General features: G+C 41.2%; 1 protein-coding gene across 3 annotated transcripts in view; it reads left to right on the top strand.

The window, feature by feature from the left end:
• Window positions 1-15,484, top strand: part of FHIP1A (FHF complex subunit HOOK interacting protein 1A) — a 152,876-nt gene that overhangs the window by 65,931 nt on the left and 71,461 nt on the right. The window contains exons 2-3 of one of the 3 annotated variants that reach the window (XM_059697854.1): window positions 469-700; window positions 12,204-12,830. In XM_059697854.1, the coding sequence (XP_059553837.1) occupies window positions 596-700; window positions 12,204-12,830 (732 nt within the window). In that variant the 5' untranslated portion in view covers window positions 469-595. Of the gene's footprint in view, window positions 1-468; window positions 701-2,492; window positions 2,589-12,203; window positions 12,831-15,484 lie in introns of those variants that run through there. The other 2 variants (XM_059697855.1, XM_059697856.1) reach the window with 2 other exon arrangements.

Here is a 15,484-nt window from a genome sequence, read left to right as displayed (position 1 = left end):
TGGGTCTCACGCAATTTCACGCACTGGAACTCTAGTCAATAATATTAGACCCAGGAGTCTGGGTGCTGTTTCATAACTACCCAAGTTTCATGAAGCCATTTATTTCTGTCACTATTAGCTAATGGTTTCCCTGCTTCTGGGTGTTTTTAAACTCCACAGACATTGGCATCATAGTTTCTTGCTTGATGATAGCAACTAGATTTGAGTGATTTAGAATTGTAATCGAGGGGGTTGGTTGGCAGTAGTGGAGAGAATAAACCTAATAATTGCTTAATTTATTCATGTAGCTTTGGGACACTCATTATATTTTGAGTAGCAAGGTGAGAGAAAAAGGGAAGCCTTCAGATTGAGTAGAAATGTCTGTTTCGTAGATGTTTTGTTCTGTGTTGGGCTTTGATTTAAATATAGTAGTCAGTGTCCTATTCAATATACGAACATAATGAGATGCATTTTTTGTTGTCATTACAGGTTTTGGAAGGTGACAATGAAATGTGAAGAAGTTACATTTCTAATGTGATACTTGAAAGTTAGTGACTGCTTGCGAAATTTTGATGAAAATTAAATATGACTTAGAAGCATTGCTTTATGAAGGTTTATGATGTCATCGGTTGCGACTGAACACAAACTCCAGCAGGCTGTGAGCCTGCAGGGAGTTGACCCAGAAACATGCATGATTGTATTTAAAAACCACTGGGCGCAGGTAAAGTATGAGTTCCACCCTCTCTGCTGGTCTAGGGGCCTCCTTCACCCTGACCCAGGGTTTCCTATCTGTGACAGGGTTTCCTTCCAGAAACTGGGAGGAAAGCCCCTTCAGAAAGGCGGGAAAGCAGCTCTCTCTTCTAGCTTTCCTAGACTAGGTATCTGGTTAAAAACCATGGTTTTCAACACACAACCAATCAGGGCACATGCATGTTCCCCAGCAGTTGGCCTTCAAGTGAATCTGACCTCACTTTCAGTATACTTGACCATGTCTCCATCCTGTCTCTTCCCCTCCTCCCTGCTGATTTCCACCCAGACCTTAGACTCTGACATGACAAAGCACACATTTATTAGATGTTTACCAAGTGGTGTGCTGATTACTTCAAATGCCTTATATCATGTAATCTTTTCCACAAACCCATAAGGCAGTTAGCATTAGCTTCCTCATTGAGGGAATGGAAAATTATAGAGGTTAAGTAACTTGCTTGAAGTTATATAACTAGTGGATTTTCAAGCAAGTATTTAGATTTTGGTCCCTTGACCTCTGTATTCTACCCTTTTTGGACTGGTGGTCAGGTATAATTTAAGGGAAGACAGTGCCAGGTGTTATCTGAATTCATTACAAAGCCAATTATAAAAGTTGTTTTATTATTATTATTATTATTATTATTATTATTATTATTATTATTCATTTTGACTTCTCTGTGACTCTTCTCTGATCTGTTTTCATGGATAATTAAGGGTTGAATGTTCCAGCTCACCCTTTTCTCAGGGAGTTTACAAGTAGTAAAATAAATAAAATTGGCATTCTTTACTACTTGTCCAACATTACACTCCCAGGTGAGCTGGTAAGTGGCTATTTATGTGACAGTTTTTTAATGACTACCCAGTTCCTTCCTGTGTCTGGAAACAGCACATGGGTTAAAGCACTGAGCCTGTAAATCACAGCAATTATGGAGGATACAGTTTAGATCAAAAACAAAATTAATTCTGCTTCTGGGTCATTTGCACTTTGTAGCTTCTTGTCACTATCCAGTCCAAAGCTTCCAAAATTTCTTATGCATTTCTCATTCTCTGACTTTTCACCATTTGAATCTTAATGGGTTTTCTCCGGATGTTAAGGGCACAGTTGCTTTAGCAAAGGGAAGAAAATAATTCAGGAGTTTTCCAGGTAATAGAATAATACCTTTGGCTTTGTACTTTTGTAAGATTCTTAAAGTGCTAGCTTCAGAGTGGGGTGGTGAACCCAAACAGAGATGCCCAATAGGCTATTGCGTGTGGGAAGAATATTTTAGAAGGCACATTCCCATCTTTATCTTTTAAAAGTTCCTATTTTGTGTTTATAATGTACATAATATATTCATAAATTAGTATGTATATGTTTATTAATTTAATTATTTGTCCTTGTATTTTTTTTAACTTGTAAGATTGCACAGTCAGATGCCCCCTATTGAGAACATTTTCAGCCTCAGTCATTTCATTTGGCAGAGGAAGCCTTATCATTCTAATGTGCAGTCTTTGCCCTGGGCCCCAGTTTGCTTATTTGTTTGTGTATAATACCTTTGCTTGTAATCACTCCTGCGGGGGTATCTGTGATGTGATCCAAAGATATTATATATCATCAACCTCTTGATTTTATGTAGATGGATCATTTGCCCTTTCAGATAGTGTCCTGGGCAAGTTTTCTCCAAAGCTGTGGGAGTGCTGTGAGAATGTCTTAATTCAGGAAGGTGTGAAAATGCTTTTCCATTGGTGAAGGAGGAAATCCTGGTTACAGAATCGTATTATTCATGTCATGTCTGATATGAATGGCTTCAGCGTTGGCAGACATTTCTGGTTATCTGAAGCATAGCTCCCTCCGTTTAGTGCAGAAAAACACCGAGCTGAAGGTAAGTAAGGATAACTTTGTCAGAGAGAATGGTGTTTAGTTAGTAAACATGCCTTTTGTAAGTGGGGACACTTGTGGTCTTGTTGTTAACTTTGGTCAAGTTTCTTACCTCTTTAGTCTTGACTTTTTCTTTGTAACCAATCTGGAAAACATTCTCAGCTTCTGTGTACTTTCAAAGGCTTTGGAGGGCTTTCCTGTTACCTTTATCAATAAAAATACTGGTTGCAGAAATTCACGTGGATGTCAACGTGACTATTGCTGGCTGGGGATTTGCTGAGTCCACACTTCAGTATACTACTGCAGGCACCAGGTGGGGGGTCGGGCAGGGGGAGGGGGGTGGGGTGGGGGACACAGGAATGGACAAGCCTTGGTCTGGGCTTTAAAAAATGTAGAAGTTAATTTTGATGCCAATGTGACAAACATTGTTATAAAATGAATAATAATGATTACAGGGATTAAGTCAAGGGAAAGGACTACTATGGATGGGAAAGGCCTGTGAAATGGAGGCAGTGAGATTTTGCTAGCATGACTGAGGGAAAAGAAGGTTTTGATGTCCGAAAGGTCAAGGACACTGTAGAGAAGGGGTATTGGAAACAAATGCTCAGCTTTGACTTTTTTTGATGGTAGAAAGGAGTGAGGAAGTCGGGGCAAGGAAGAGATGTGGGACTAAGTGTGAGGTAAGGAATGAGACCTCCAGTTGATAGGAACAAATGCTATTTATTTATTGTTTTGGAGTTGCATATGTGAGTTGTTCAGGCTGGGGGTGGATGAAGAGCAGTTGCAGAGGATTGGGAAATGAGCTAAAATCTGACATAAACTCCTGTGACTCCTGGGGCTGTAGCCCCTGGGTTTCCCCAAGGCAACCTGGAAGGCCAGTGAGAAATGTGGCAGAGACAGAGCTGAGTGATAAGGTTTTATTTAGTGAAGTGTCCATTAGCTGGCAAGTGCAGCACCTTTTTATCCAGGGTGTTTCTGTTTGTTAGTGTGCAGATTCAGCATAATTAACATTGGGCGAGTTCTATTCTACCACTTACTAATAGCTTCTTTTCCAGACCTTGAGTTTAAAAGCACACTTTGGCGGGGGGGGGGGGGGGGGGGTGATGGAAGGGTCTGCATGGCCACCTACAACTTGCAGTGTGTCAGGGACAGCCAGTTATGTAACCAACCACCATCCAAGGCAGCCTGTGATTCAGGGGGGGTTTCCAGGGGAGAGTCCTTGAGTGGCCCAGCATTTCCAAACTGTTCCCTGGGCCTAGGGATCTCACGACATCCCAGGTTTGTTCCATAGTGGCCATTTAGGAATAGTTGTATTCCTAACAGCGACCCTGGAGAATCCAGGCTGTAGGAAGTAGTCTCTGGCCAGTACTTCCTCTCACCTGAGATGCCATCTTGCATCGTAAGTTGCCAGAGCAGGGAATCTAAAACCCAGATCTGTCTGGATCATTCCTTTAGTTGGAATGATCTAACTTCAGTGGCCTCCCAGCTACAGGCCGGGATGGCACATAGGGTTCATTACGTCCTGGCTGCTTTCATTCCTCATCTCTTATTGAGTTTCCGGAAATACAAAATTACTTGGAGTTCTTAGCCACTGCCCTCCTGGGCTGTGGCATTGTGCTATTTTATGCCTCTCTGCCTTAGGCACTTCCTCTTCTTTCTGCCTGGAATATCCCTCCCCCTGTTTACATGCCTCTCCTGCAGGCCTCATGTGGGACATCATTTCCTCCAGGAAACCTTTCCGCCCTCTTGTATGCTCTCACTCTGCTCCAGCTGCACCTCCAGTGTTCTCTCATGGTTAGACCAACCACCTTTCACTAACATGACATGCACAGAGTCTTTTTCCCAACCTCGTGATCAGAGACCATTTGTTCACCTACATCTTCAGTGCCAAGATTATGTTGGCATATTGTGGATTTCAACTTGCTGACCTGAAACACAGGAAACAGAAAATACAACTTTTAGAAGAGAGAGGTGACTTAGAAAACAACTTTGACATACACTAATATTCAAACACTTTATAATTTGCTACCAGTAAGATCTTTGGACTTGTATTTAATGATCAGTGATCTGGCAGAGTGTGTTGTATTGTGTTAGGCGTGTGTGTGTGTGTGTAATTTTTATAGTAGTCTATAAGACTAGTTTATAGTCTAGTAGACTGTTGCTTTTGTCTCTTGCTTTTGCTTCTTTGCTTTTGAATGGAAGAGAGAGCAAGAAGTAAACACTGGTCCATCAGATAAACTATTGAACTATACTGCCATATGAATCCCCCCCGCCCCCCCCCCCCCCCCCACACACACATGTTATTCTTAATGGCACAGTTGTAGTTTGTGAAGCTTCATGGCACATGCTGTACTCATTCTCTATCTCCTTTTAAGCACTGAATCAAGATTAGTTATATACTTAAAGGTGTCTGCTCTTAGAGCCAGGAGAACAGGGGTGGTAGGTTATTAAAAAAATCAGTTATGAATGCATATTTCTTTGTGATTCTAGTTAGTCAGTAGCCCAAAGCATTTCCTTACCACTCTTAGTCTGCAAAAATAAGCTGTTATACAATTTTTTTAAGATAAGAAAATTTCAGAGCTAAAATAGAATAATGCTGACTGATGAACAATACTCTTTGTAATATTTTAAGCAATAAAACAAAATTTTTAAAAAAACTAGTCTGTTTAGCAGCCTTTTTCTTCTAAGAAGATGGTGGGGATAGGAAACACTGTGTTATCTAGATTAGTTAATTAAGTCAAATGACTTCCCACAATGCTGTAATGAAAAGTAGGTAACATGTTTTAAGTACAGTGTCTGTGTAGAGCTCCGAGTAGCCTGGCTTTACTGAGAGCGTGTAGAGCACTTGTCCGTGCATTGGAGATGTGCATTTCCACCTGTTCCCCGACACTCATTCTCTTGACCTGCTCTGCTCATCTTCATTCCTTTGGTATGTGCCTTGTCATAGAATCATGACGGAGAGAAATTAAGTAAAGTCTTCGAGAGATGAAAAGTTGGGCAGTATTAGAGAACTCTGTTTAATCGTCATGTCTTAGTAACATTTAAAAAAGTTAACAAACATCTGACCAGCACTTCCTCTCACCTGAGATATTTGTTAACATTTAAAATTTGTATATTTCTTCTCAGCTTTTCAAGTAGCTCTAATTTTGAAGTAGAAAATACAGCAGAACAAAAGCTATGCTTCTTAAGAGCAATGCCAACAACCTTTCGGACCTCACGGACCACCAGTGGTTTGTGGACCACCGGTTGGCCACCGCTGGCTGCTTTAGAGAGTCAAGGCCTCCCTTTGTGCTTCTCTTAGCCTGTCAAGTGGTTACACATGTTGAAATGTCAGCAACTCTCCCATGGTGTGCTTGGTGATGTCTGTTTTTTGCTGTGGTTGAAATTACAGTGTTCTCTGGAGTATTATTACATAGATCACTACTCTTAAGTCCTTTCCCTAATACCTAAATTTAAAAAAAGGACATAGCTAACTAAGCATTCGTTTATGGTGTTTTATTGACTGATGTCCCTACCATGTTTCTGCATTGCAGTAATTACTGGACTGTCTTTGGTCCCAAGGAGGGATGGCATGTACATGTAGCTCCTGTGTGAACCTGGTTTACACCAGATTTAAACAAGTCTCTGGGGTTCAGGACCGGAGCTCAGTTAACCAACTTGTGCAAGAATACATGTTATTATTTTATGTTATCTTAATACAAAAAGAAATGACTTAGTAAAGGTCTCCCACAGGAATAGGTGTGCAAGGAATACCCCAGACTTAAAGACCAGGTGTTAAGTCATGAACAAGTACTGGATGGAAGCTAACTTTTGTTGTATTTATTTGGTACATTAAGTGGAATTTGCTTAAGATTGCTAAATCCTGCTTTTCTTCTGTGTGATGGAAAATGTTGCTTAGTAACTTGGTGTTTTTTTTTCATGCTGCCACTTTTAAGCATTCCAGAGGATTTGGAAGTATGGGTTGTACTCATGTGACTTTCTTAAAATAACTAGGCTCCAACTAAAGTAGCATAAATAATCATCTATTGATTCATGCATATATATGTGTGTGTGTGTGTGTGTGTGTGTATACACATATATATTATATAGAACAATGTTAAGATGGAGTCAAAGCTAATCTCCTGAGAGGGAAACATTTGTGTTTATTGTGAAGAATAATCATTTGTTATCTTGAGGTGTGATTATGTGATTTATGTAGATCTTTTGATTCTGAAAGCATTTGAATTTTCTGTTTAGAATTTGTGAATATTTGAAATCCGGGCCCATTTGCAATGACTGATGGGGCGCATCATTACAGCTAAGGATAGGAGTAGCTAATATTCCTTTATGAAAGAAATATGCTATTTGTTCATCTTATTTAGCCCCGATAATCCTAATATATAAGATTCAGTGGTTCTCAACCTTCCTAATGCTGCAACCCTTTATACAGTTCCTCATGTTGTGGTGACCCCCAACCATAAAATTATTTTCGTTGCTACTTCATACCTGTAATTTTTCTACTGTTATGAATTGTAATGTAAATATCTGATATGCTGTATGTGTTTTCTGATGGTCGCAACCCACAGGTTGAGAACCGCTAGATGATAATTTGTATATCAGTGTTAACACTGTTGATTTTTTTTCATTTGTTTCTTTTTAGAGTTGTGATAACTTACATGTGGATCTATATATGATCTGGGCTCATAATTCGCACACATACATACCAGCTTGTATTTATTAAAGCCTGTAAATCAACACATGTCTGGCTGTGCTCAGCAAAACATTTACAGTATAATTTCTGATCTCAGCTGGTTTACCCACTTAATGACCATGGACTTCATCAGGGGTTGATTCGTTTCTTAAATGATATTTGCAGCCTAATGAAGTGAACTTGTTTAGTAAAAGAAATATTTGCCATGTGTATTTTGCTTGCTTCTGCTCTGTTCTCTGCTTGGATCCCTCCAGCCCCCCAATTGAATCCCTAAGACTGAGCGTATCCATAGTTGAGAAGAAACTGGGGCTGGGAAATCTGGGGCAAGGTTGAGAGTATAAGAGAGAGAATATAATCAGAGAATGGGCAAGGCCTGGGGACGCTGCTGGGGGCAGTGTGGGATCATGGATCCTAGACCTGGAAGGTCAGAGTTGATACATAGGTGCACATAGGCAGCAAGCAAAAATCGGGGACACAGGAAAATTGGAGTTTGGTGGGTACCAAGGAAAATATAAGGAGACATCCAGATCACATCAGGAACCAGTCTGCAGAAATTGAAAGAGCTATGACACCACCTGGGCAGCAAACTTGGAACATGAGAACTGAAGTTCTTTGGCATTTCAGTGCAAGTTGTGCTCTAGCCAAGAGCTTATAAGGCATTCCCTGTTTGGACAGGAACCAGGCCCAGAGTGTGGGCCCCCAGAGCCCACTTATAAAAGCAGGTCATGGGTGTGTCTGCCTGGAAGGGGAAGGGAGGAGGCCTGGGAGGGTCCTGGCACCTAAGGAGAGAGGTTAAGGACTTGTGGCAACACAGGCAGAATCAGCACTTTGCTGGGCATTGTGTAGTCCATGACTCACTGGCCTCGGTTGTAACACACCCACCTTCCAGGCAGTAAACCACCCCTGGGCTGGGAATGAATAAAGGGCTCTTGATGGTTCTGCTCCATTCCAGGTGATCAGCAAGCCTTAGATCTCCATAGGTGTTTATAGCTCTGTTCTCATGTTTCTCTGCCCATTAACCCAGAAGGCAGTGGGAGCTACACTATAAAGATGCTCTGACTTAAAAGCTGCTAAATAGTTTGCATTTTATATAAAAATCTCAGTTCTCTATTTTAGATTTTTCATAGGAAAAAAATTGTTTGCAAAGAAATACATTGGAATAAACAATATTCACGAGAAAAATGTAACTTATGATTATGTATATAGTTTTTGTGTGTATTACTTGTGTACATTTAGATATCAACACTAATAAAAGAGAAAAATGGTAATTGGCGTACGAGCTACCCTTTACATTGGCTAATCAGGGCTATATGCAAATTAACTGCCAACTAAGATTGGCAGTTAACTGCCAACAAGATGGCAGTTAATTTGCATATGTAGGCACAATGCAGGGAGGCAAAAGGGAAAGCAGGAAGAAGCCCCCTGCCACTGACAGTGATTGGAAACCCAGGGGGGAGCTAAGAGCTGGGGGGCAGGGCAAAGGCGGCCCTGGGGCCGCCTTTGCCCTGCCCCCCAGCCATGATCAGAGAATCAGGTGCCTTTTCTGCCCTGGCCAGTGATAGCAGGAAATAGGGGTGGAGCCAGCGATGGGAGCTGGGCACGGTCGAAGCTGGCAGTCCCAGGAGCTAGGGGTCCCTTGCCTGGGCCTAAAGCAAAGCCCACGATCGTGGGGCCGCTGCAGCTGTGGGTCCCCACTGCCCGGGCCGGACGCCTCAGCCAGAGGCGTCCTGCAGGGGCAGGGGCGGAGCCCGCGCGATCGCGGCACCCCCTGCTGCCACTGCAGGTCCCCGCTGCCTGGGCCGGACGCCTAGGCCAGAGGCGTCAGGCCTGGGCAAGGGGCCGATCCTGCAATTGGAGGGTGATGGGGGTCAACGCCTGAGGGCTCCCAGTATGTGAGAGGGGGCAGGCTGGGCTGAGGGACACTCCCCCCCACACACACCCAGTGCACGAATTTTGTGCACCGGGCCCCTAGTATAATATATATATGCATGCATATAAGTATAAATACATATGCATAAGTATATATTGCTCAGGAATTTCTGAGGATGAGGAGATTTCCAATTATTAATTGTTTTTAACTCAGTGTTTTGGTCCTTTTAAAAAATACATTAGTACAAAATTACTTTGTCTACTTTTATTTTTACTTATATTATGAAATTAGATCAATTTATGAGAAAGAATTTATGAACCTGACTATCTCATTTATATCTTTTCAGACTCACTTCTAATCATACATCTCCTTGTCAAATATTTAGTTTTTAACTTAAATTATTTTATACATACACTTGCAGGTAATTATATGATTAGTGTTTTAATAGCTTTATTGTATGGTGAGGTAACATTTTGATTATAATTCTCTTCTTTTTGACCATTTGGGTAAATAATATTTTTATTTTTCATTATTAAAAATATCACCAGTGTGAACATTTATTAACCAATTATTTTTGGGTTGTTTCCTTTAGGCATTTATCCCAAAGTGAGATTAACAAGTCAAAGGGGAGGAGCAATTTTAGTAGTTTTTGTACATATTGGCAGATTGTTTTCCAAAAGGATTGAGCTAATTTGCTATGCCACTATTGATGTATAATGTCCCCAATTTTAGATAGTTAAGGCAGTCTGAGCACACATGAGAAGTATAATTACATTTCTACCCCAAAGCCTGGCTGTATAGGTAGCTCTCATACATAAACTTAATATGTGGACATTGAAATTATAGAACTGATAAGGCAGGGCAGCTAATTTGTTCTTCAGAATGTGGAGCCTTGAAGTTAGGGCTTTGGAGCTGGAGACTATGCTGTGTTGACGTGGAGCCCCCTTTTGGACAAGTGTGGTACTGTGATCTCTGTCACCGAGGCCGGAGCAAAGGGAAAGGGGGACGGGTCCCAGCATTTCTGCCAGTGAGGTTATCAGGCCTTTGAGGAATTCTGGGCAGCTTCTTGGATGTTAGGAAGGGTGGGGGCATTCTGGAATCGGCATAGAACGAAGGAGGGCATGTCCAGCGGGCACGCTGGGGTCACCAGTCATTGAGCCACGTACCTCCTGGGTAGCTGCTAACCAAAGGTCTTTCTTATTGAAAATGTCAGCTCAGGAGTGCTGGGGTGATTTCTTCCTTTGTAACAGAATTGTTAATTTTATAATAGAAGTGGATAGAGATGACAGACTCTGTAGAATTCTGTTCATTCTGTAAGGATATAACTTGCCTGGTTTATAAAGGTTCCTTTGCCCTGTTTCTGACAGGGGAAAACTTAGAACTTCCCCTGAGAACTAAACTTCTGTCATCGCTCTCATGCGTGCTGACACAGCATCGTACCATTGCCAGCTTCTCCAGTGACTTGCAAACATTCTGTAACCTAAATACAGAACATGTAACCGCATGTTACAGAACTGGGCCAGGAGGGTGCTGCATGCAGTTCAGACAGGCAAAACGGAATGAAAATGAAGCCATCAGTGTTTGGTTGTTTAAAAATTATCATGTGGATACATTTGAAGGAAATGAATGAATATTACCATAAAAGTCATAAAGTTACATGGGAGTTGAGATTTTAAAAAAATTGTTTTAGTTTCCAGGTGCCAAAGTAGAAGTCAGTATTGCTGGGCAGAGAGAGGCAGGAAGTATCCATAGGCTAGCAGTGGCAAGGGAGAGAAGCGCCATGACCCGATTAGGGATTTATTCATTTTTTTTTTTTTACTGTCAATTGACTTTTTCTTTTTGGTGGGCAAAGATATATAATGAAGTTTGCCATCTTAATTAACCATTTTTGTTGTTGTTAATCCTCACCTGAGGATATTTTTTCCAATGATTTTTAGAGAGAGTGGGAAAAAGGAGGAAGAGAGAGAGAGCGAGAGAAATATTGAAGTGAGAGAAACACATCAATTGGTTGTCTCCTGCACACACCCCAACCAGGCCTGGGGATTGAACTTGCAACCCAGGTATGTGCCCTTGATGGGGAATTGAACCCACAACCCTTCGGTGCACAGGCTGGTGCTCTACCCACTGAGAAACACCTGTCAGGTACATCTTAATCATTTTTAAGCATATAATTCAATGGCATCAACCACATTCACAATGTTATGCAACCATCACCACTATTTCCAATACTTTTTCATTACTCCAAACAGAAATTCTGTACATTAGGGATTTATTTTATAATTGGTTATCTCAGAACTTTTTCTGGCTTCAAGAAATGCGGACATATGCCATATGTTAGAGCTGATTCTGCTAGGTATATGTCGTTTGTTAACCAGTTTCCTCTCATCCTTCCTAATGTTGCTTGCTTGGCTGAAAAGGGTGTTCGTCCAAGTAGAGGAGGGGAGGATAATGTTCTCTCAAGGGCCTATGAGGATCTGTGTTTCTCTGTTGAAATCCTCAAATCAATGCTATTTATAGGAGAACACAGGTAGTCTTGCTTATTTAATGTATTTTAAGATTAAAAAGCAATATTTTTGACAAGTTAGAAGAAAAAATTTAAGAACTTGTCATCACTTTGAACACAAAAATGGTTTATATTTTTCATATTTCTTTTTGGTCTTTTTTTCATGTTTTTGACATGGTTGATAATGATGGACCTAACGATATAAAGTAACTGATTTTTTCATCTAAAATATCATTTACAAGTTTTCATTTTGCTCAATCGTCTTCATAACAAGAGGCCCAGATATGCATGTGGCTTAATTTGCATAACCATACTACCTTCTTTAACAGTTAGGTTGCCCAAAATGATAACTATTATAAATGAATATCTGCAAACATCTTCCTTCTATAGTTTAACCTCTTCATCTTATTCTCATGAGAGAGGCAAACACAGTGCTCACCTGTTCCTTGTGGGCCATGGCTCCCGTATCTTCCGTGAAGATTTGGCACAATCGGTGCCCTGTTTTTGTCATTATGGTAGACATCAGTTGGCTGACAAATGTTTGGTTTGGTTACAGGTTGTGAAGATCTTAGAGAAGCACGACCCCTTGAAGAACACCCAGGCAAAATACGGGCCCATCCCTCCCGACGAGGCCAGTGCAGTGCAGAATTATGTAGAACACATGCTCTTCCTGCTGATTGAAGAACAAGCCCAGGACGCTGCCATGGGGCCGATTCTGGAATTTGTGGTCTCTGAGAACATAATGGAGAAACTCTTCCTTTGGAGCTTGAGGCGGGAGTTTACTGATGACACCAAAGTCGAGCAGCTAAAGATGTACGAGATGCTGGTCGCCCAGTCGCACCAGCCCCTGCTGCACCACAAGCCCATCCTGAAGCCCCTGATGATGCTGCTGAGCTCTTGTTCGGGAACAGCCACCCCCGCTGTGGAGGGGAAGCTGGTTGTCCTGCTCAACCAGCTCTGTTCCATCCTTGCCAAAGATCCGTCCATCCTGGAACTCTTCTTCCACACGAGTGAGGACCAAGGGGCGGCCAACTTCCTCATCTTCTCCCTTCTAATTCCCTTCATTCACCGAGAGGGGACCGTGGGTCAGCAGGCCCGGGACGCTTTGCTTTTCATCATGTCTCTCTCTGCCGAGAACAGCATGGTGGCCCATCACATCGTGGAGAACACCTACTTTTGTCCTGTAAGTCCCACTTCCCTCATTGCCATGCTTTTCACCCAGTCCTCTTTCCTTTCTTGTGCTGGTGATAAATACTTTATTAGTCCTTTTCAGCCAGTTGTACTTGGCACCTTCTTTGGAAAGATATTTACAGGACATCTTTGGGAGGGGCCAGGGCAATCTTAAATCGAGATGCTATTTGGTTGAGCAGTGTCAGCTCAAAATATGGAACCTACATGTGTAACCGTGTCTTGGTTCACTTCTGTGGGGTTAGAAACTATTTTTGTTTTCTCTAAGAGCATGGCCTGAGCAATTGGTAAGACCTGCTCTTTTTGTACTTTTAGCTTCTCGGGTTTATTGTGCACCAACGGATCATGGCATGTGGTGAGACCCCTCATAGCTGGTCTCACAAATTAATTTGTTTCTCAGCAAGATAATGACCATAATTGTGGATACAAAGCACCGACTTCATTTTTTAAAAAATAAGTACCTATTTGCAGTTGGAGGTAGTTAGAAAGACTCTATTCTGTATCGTTTCTTAACCATTGGTATGGTGAGAAGTAACGTGTAAGGTCGCTTGCAGATGGTGGAGTAGCCCAGGTCCAGTCCCAGTTCCAGAAAATAATGGGAGCTGTCCGGGACTCTTGAGGTGCCTCAGGGCTCTGGTCATTATTTTGGCATTAGTGTTGGCTTTGGAAGGAAGATTCAGAGGACAGATTTATATCTTCTTCTGGTCTGTCAGTTACGTTGGGCAACAGCTATTTTTATTTTCTCAACTCAGTGAACATTTCTGGTTTATTTCCATTGTCTGTTTTTTTTACCAGTTGCATCGTTGTATTTCTTTATAAACTATAGTGCCTTAAATATGCCTGATTCTGCTGGCAGACTGCATAAGACCATTAGTAATTTTTTTTTTTTTTGGAACAGGCCAGGCAAGTTGACATAAGTAGATTAGATTAATTGTTAATTAACACTATATGGGTAGTTCTTGAACAGGCGTGAGGGCACTTAGAGGGCATTTAGAAATGTATGTGGAGTGTGTTTGGTTGTGATAGGGGCATGTGGTGGCTGGGGAGGAATTTAGTGTGGGGGGGGCCAGGGATGCTGTACAGCAGTTTGTGGAATGGTCTTGCCCAGTAAAGAGCTGACCTGCTTGAAATGCTAGTAGCAACCCTAGTGAGTAATACAATGTATTTTGCTTTGAGGTCCAAAAGCAGTAATGTTTTTTATACTACTAAATTCCTGTTCCTACTAATAAACCAGGGTCACCTCATATCTGGTGAATATTTATTTCAGGCCAACAGATAAATAAAATTTTTTGAAAAATAGAATTTCAGTTAAAAAATTGAAGATACGAAGTATCTCTTCCCTTCTGGGTTCTGACCAATGGAATAAGAGATTGTACAAAGATTGATAGTCACATGGGAAGTGAAGAACTGATTCGTTCATCTGTGCCAACATACTAAGTTTCTCTTTCTTTGAGCTGTCTGAAAAAAATGTTTATCTTCTACTACAACAACATTACTCACATCCAGCTCCTCCTTTTTATTCTCATTCCTACCATCCTTGTGTTTAGACCCTAATGTGCCTCCCTACTTTCTTAGCATCTACCAAATTCACCATCTTACATTCTCAGATTATACTCTTCAGAGAATTCTGATTTTGCTGTTTTATTGCTTACATTTCTTCAAGAGCACTCCAAACTGGATGCAGCAATTGTAGCAAGCAGAATAATGCTCCCCCCTCCCACTTCAAAGCTGTCTACATCCTAATTCTTGAACCTGTGCACATGGCTAGTAAGAGATACAGTCAGAATTTGAACCTGGTTAGTTTGACTAAAGGACCCATGTGTTTAATCACTACTTTGTACTTAAGTAATAAAATATCAAGACTTATATTTTTGCACCAACCATAATTATAAAGCACCAACCATAAAGAAAAGACTGGAATTAAGAACAAAAAAAAAACACAGACTGGGAGAAGATATTTGCAACACACATAAATACAAGTAATTGGTACCCATAATATACAAAAATATTTGTAGTGCTACAAATTAATGAGAAAACATTAGAAAAATGGGCAAAAGATGTGAATGAACAATTCCCAGATGACACCCAAAGCCCATAAACATATGAAAATATGTGTATCTTTCCTAGCATTGGAAATGCAAATCAGTTCACAAGGAGACATCAGATACTGCTTATCTGAGTGGTGAACTGTCGGACATCTGGTAACACCAAGTGTTGTCAAGGGTGTGAAAAAACAGGAACTCTTGAGAATGTAAATTGGGACAATAAATCAGGAGAGCAATATGGCAATATTTAATACAAATGAATATTTGTGTGCCATGTGACCCTGCATCTTCTAGATATCCCCTGAGGGAAGTCTGGCACATGTTTGCAAGGATACATGCACAAAGATATTCAATAGAATACTGATTTGAGGAAGAGAAAAATAGAAATATATTAAAGGAAAGATAAATAGACTGGCTTGTTTTAATCAGGGATGGGGAACCTATTTCTCTGCCAATGGCCATTTGGATATTTATAAAATCATTCACAGGCCATACAAAATTAGCAACTGAAAAATTAGCCTGCAGCCCAACTGGTGTGGCTCAGAGGTTGAGCATTGACTTATGGACCAGGAGGTCATGGTTCAATTCCCGGTCGGGACACATG

Source organism: Myotis daubentonii, chromosome 5, assembly GCF_963259705.1.
Source record: "Myotis daubentonii chromosome 5, mMyoDau2.1, whole genome shotgun sequence".
Classification (NCBI taxonomy): domain Eukaryota; kingdom Metazoa; phylum Chordata; class Mammalia; order Chiroptera; family Vespertilionidae; genus Myotis; species Myotis daubentonii.
The sequence above is the reverse complement of the archived record's forward strand: the minus strand, read 5'-3'. Positions and strand labels throughout refer to the sequence as shown.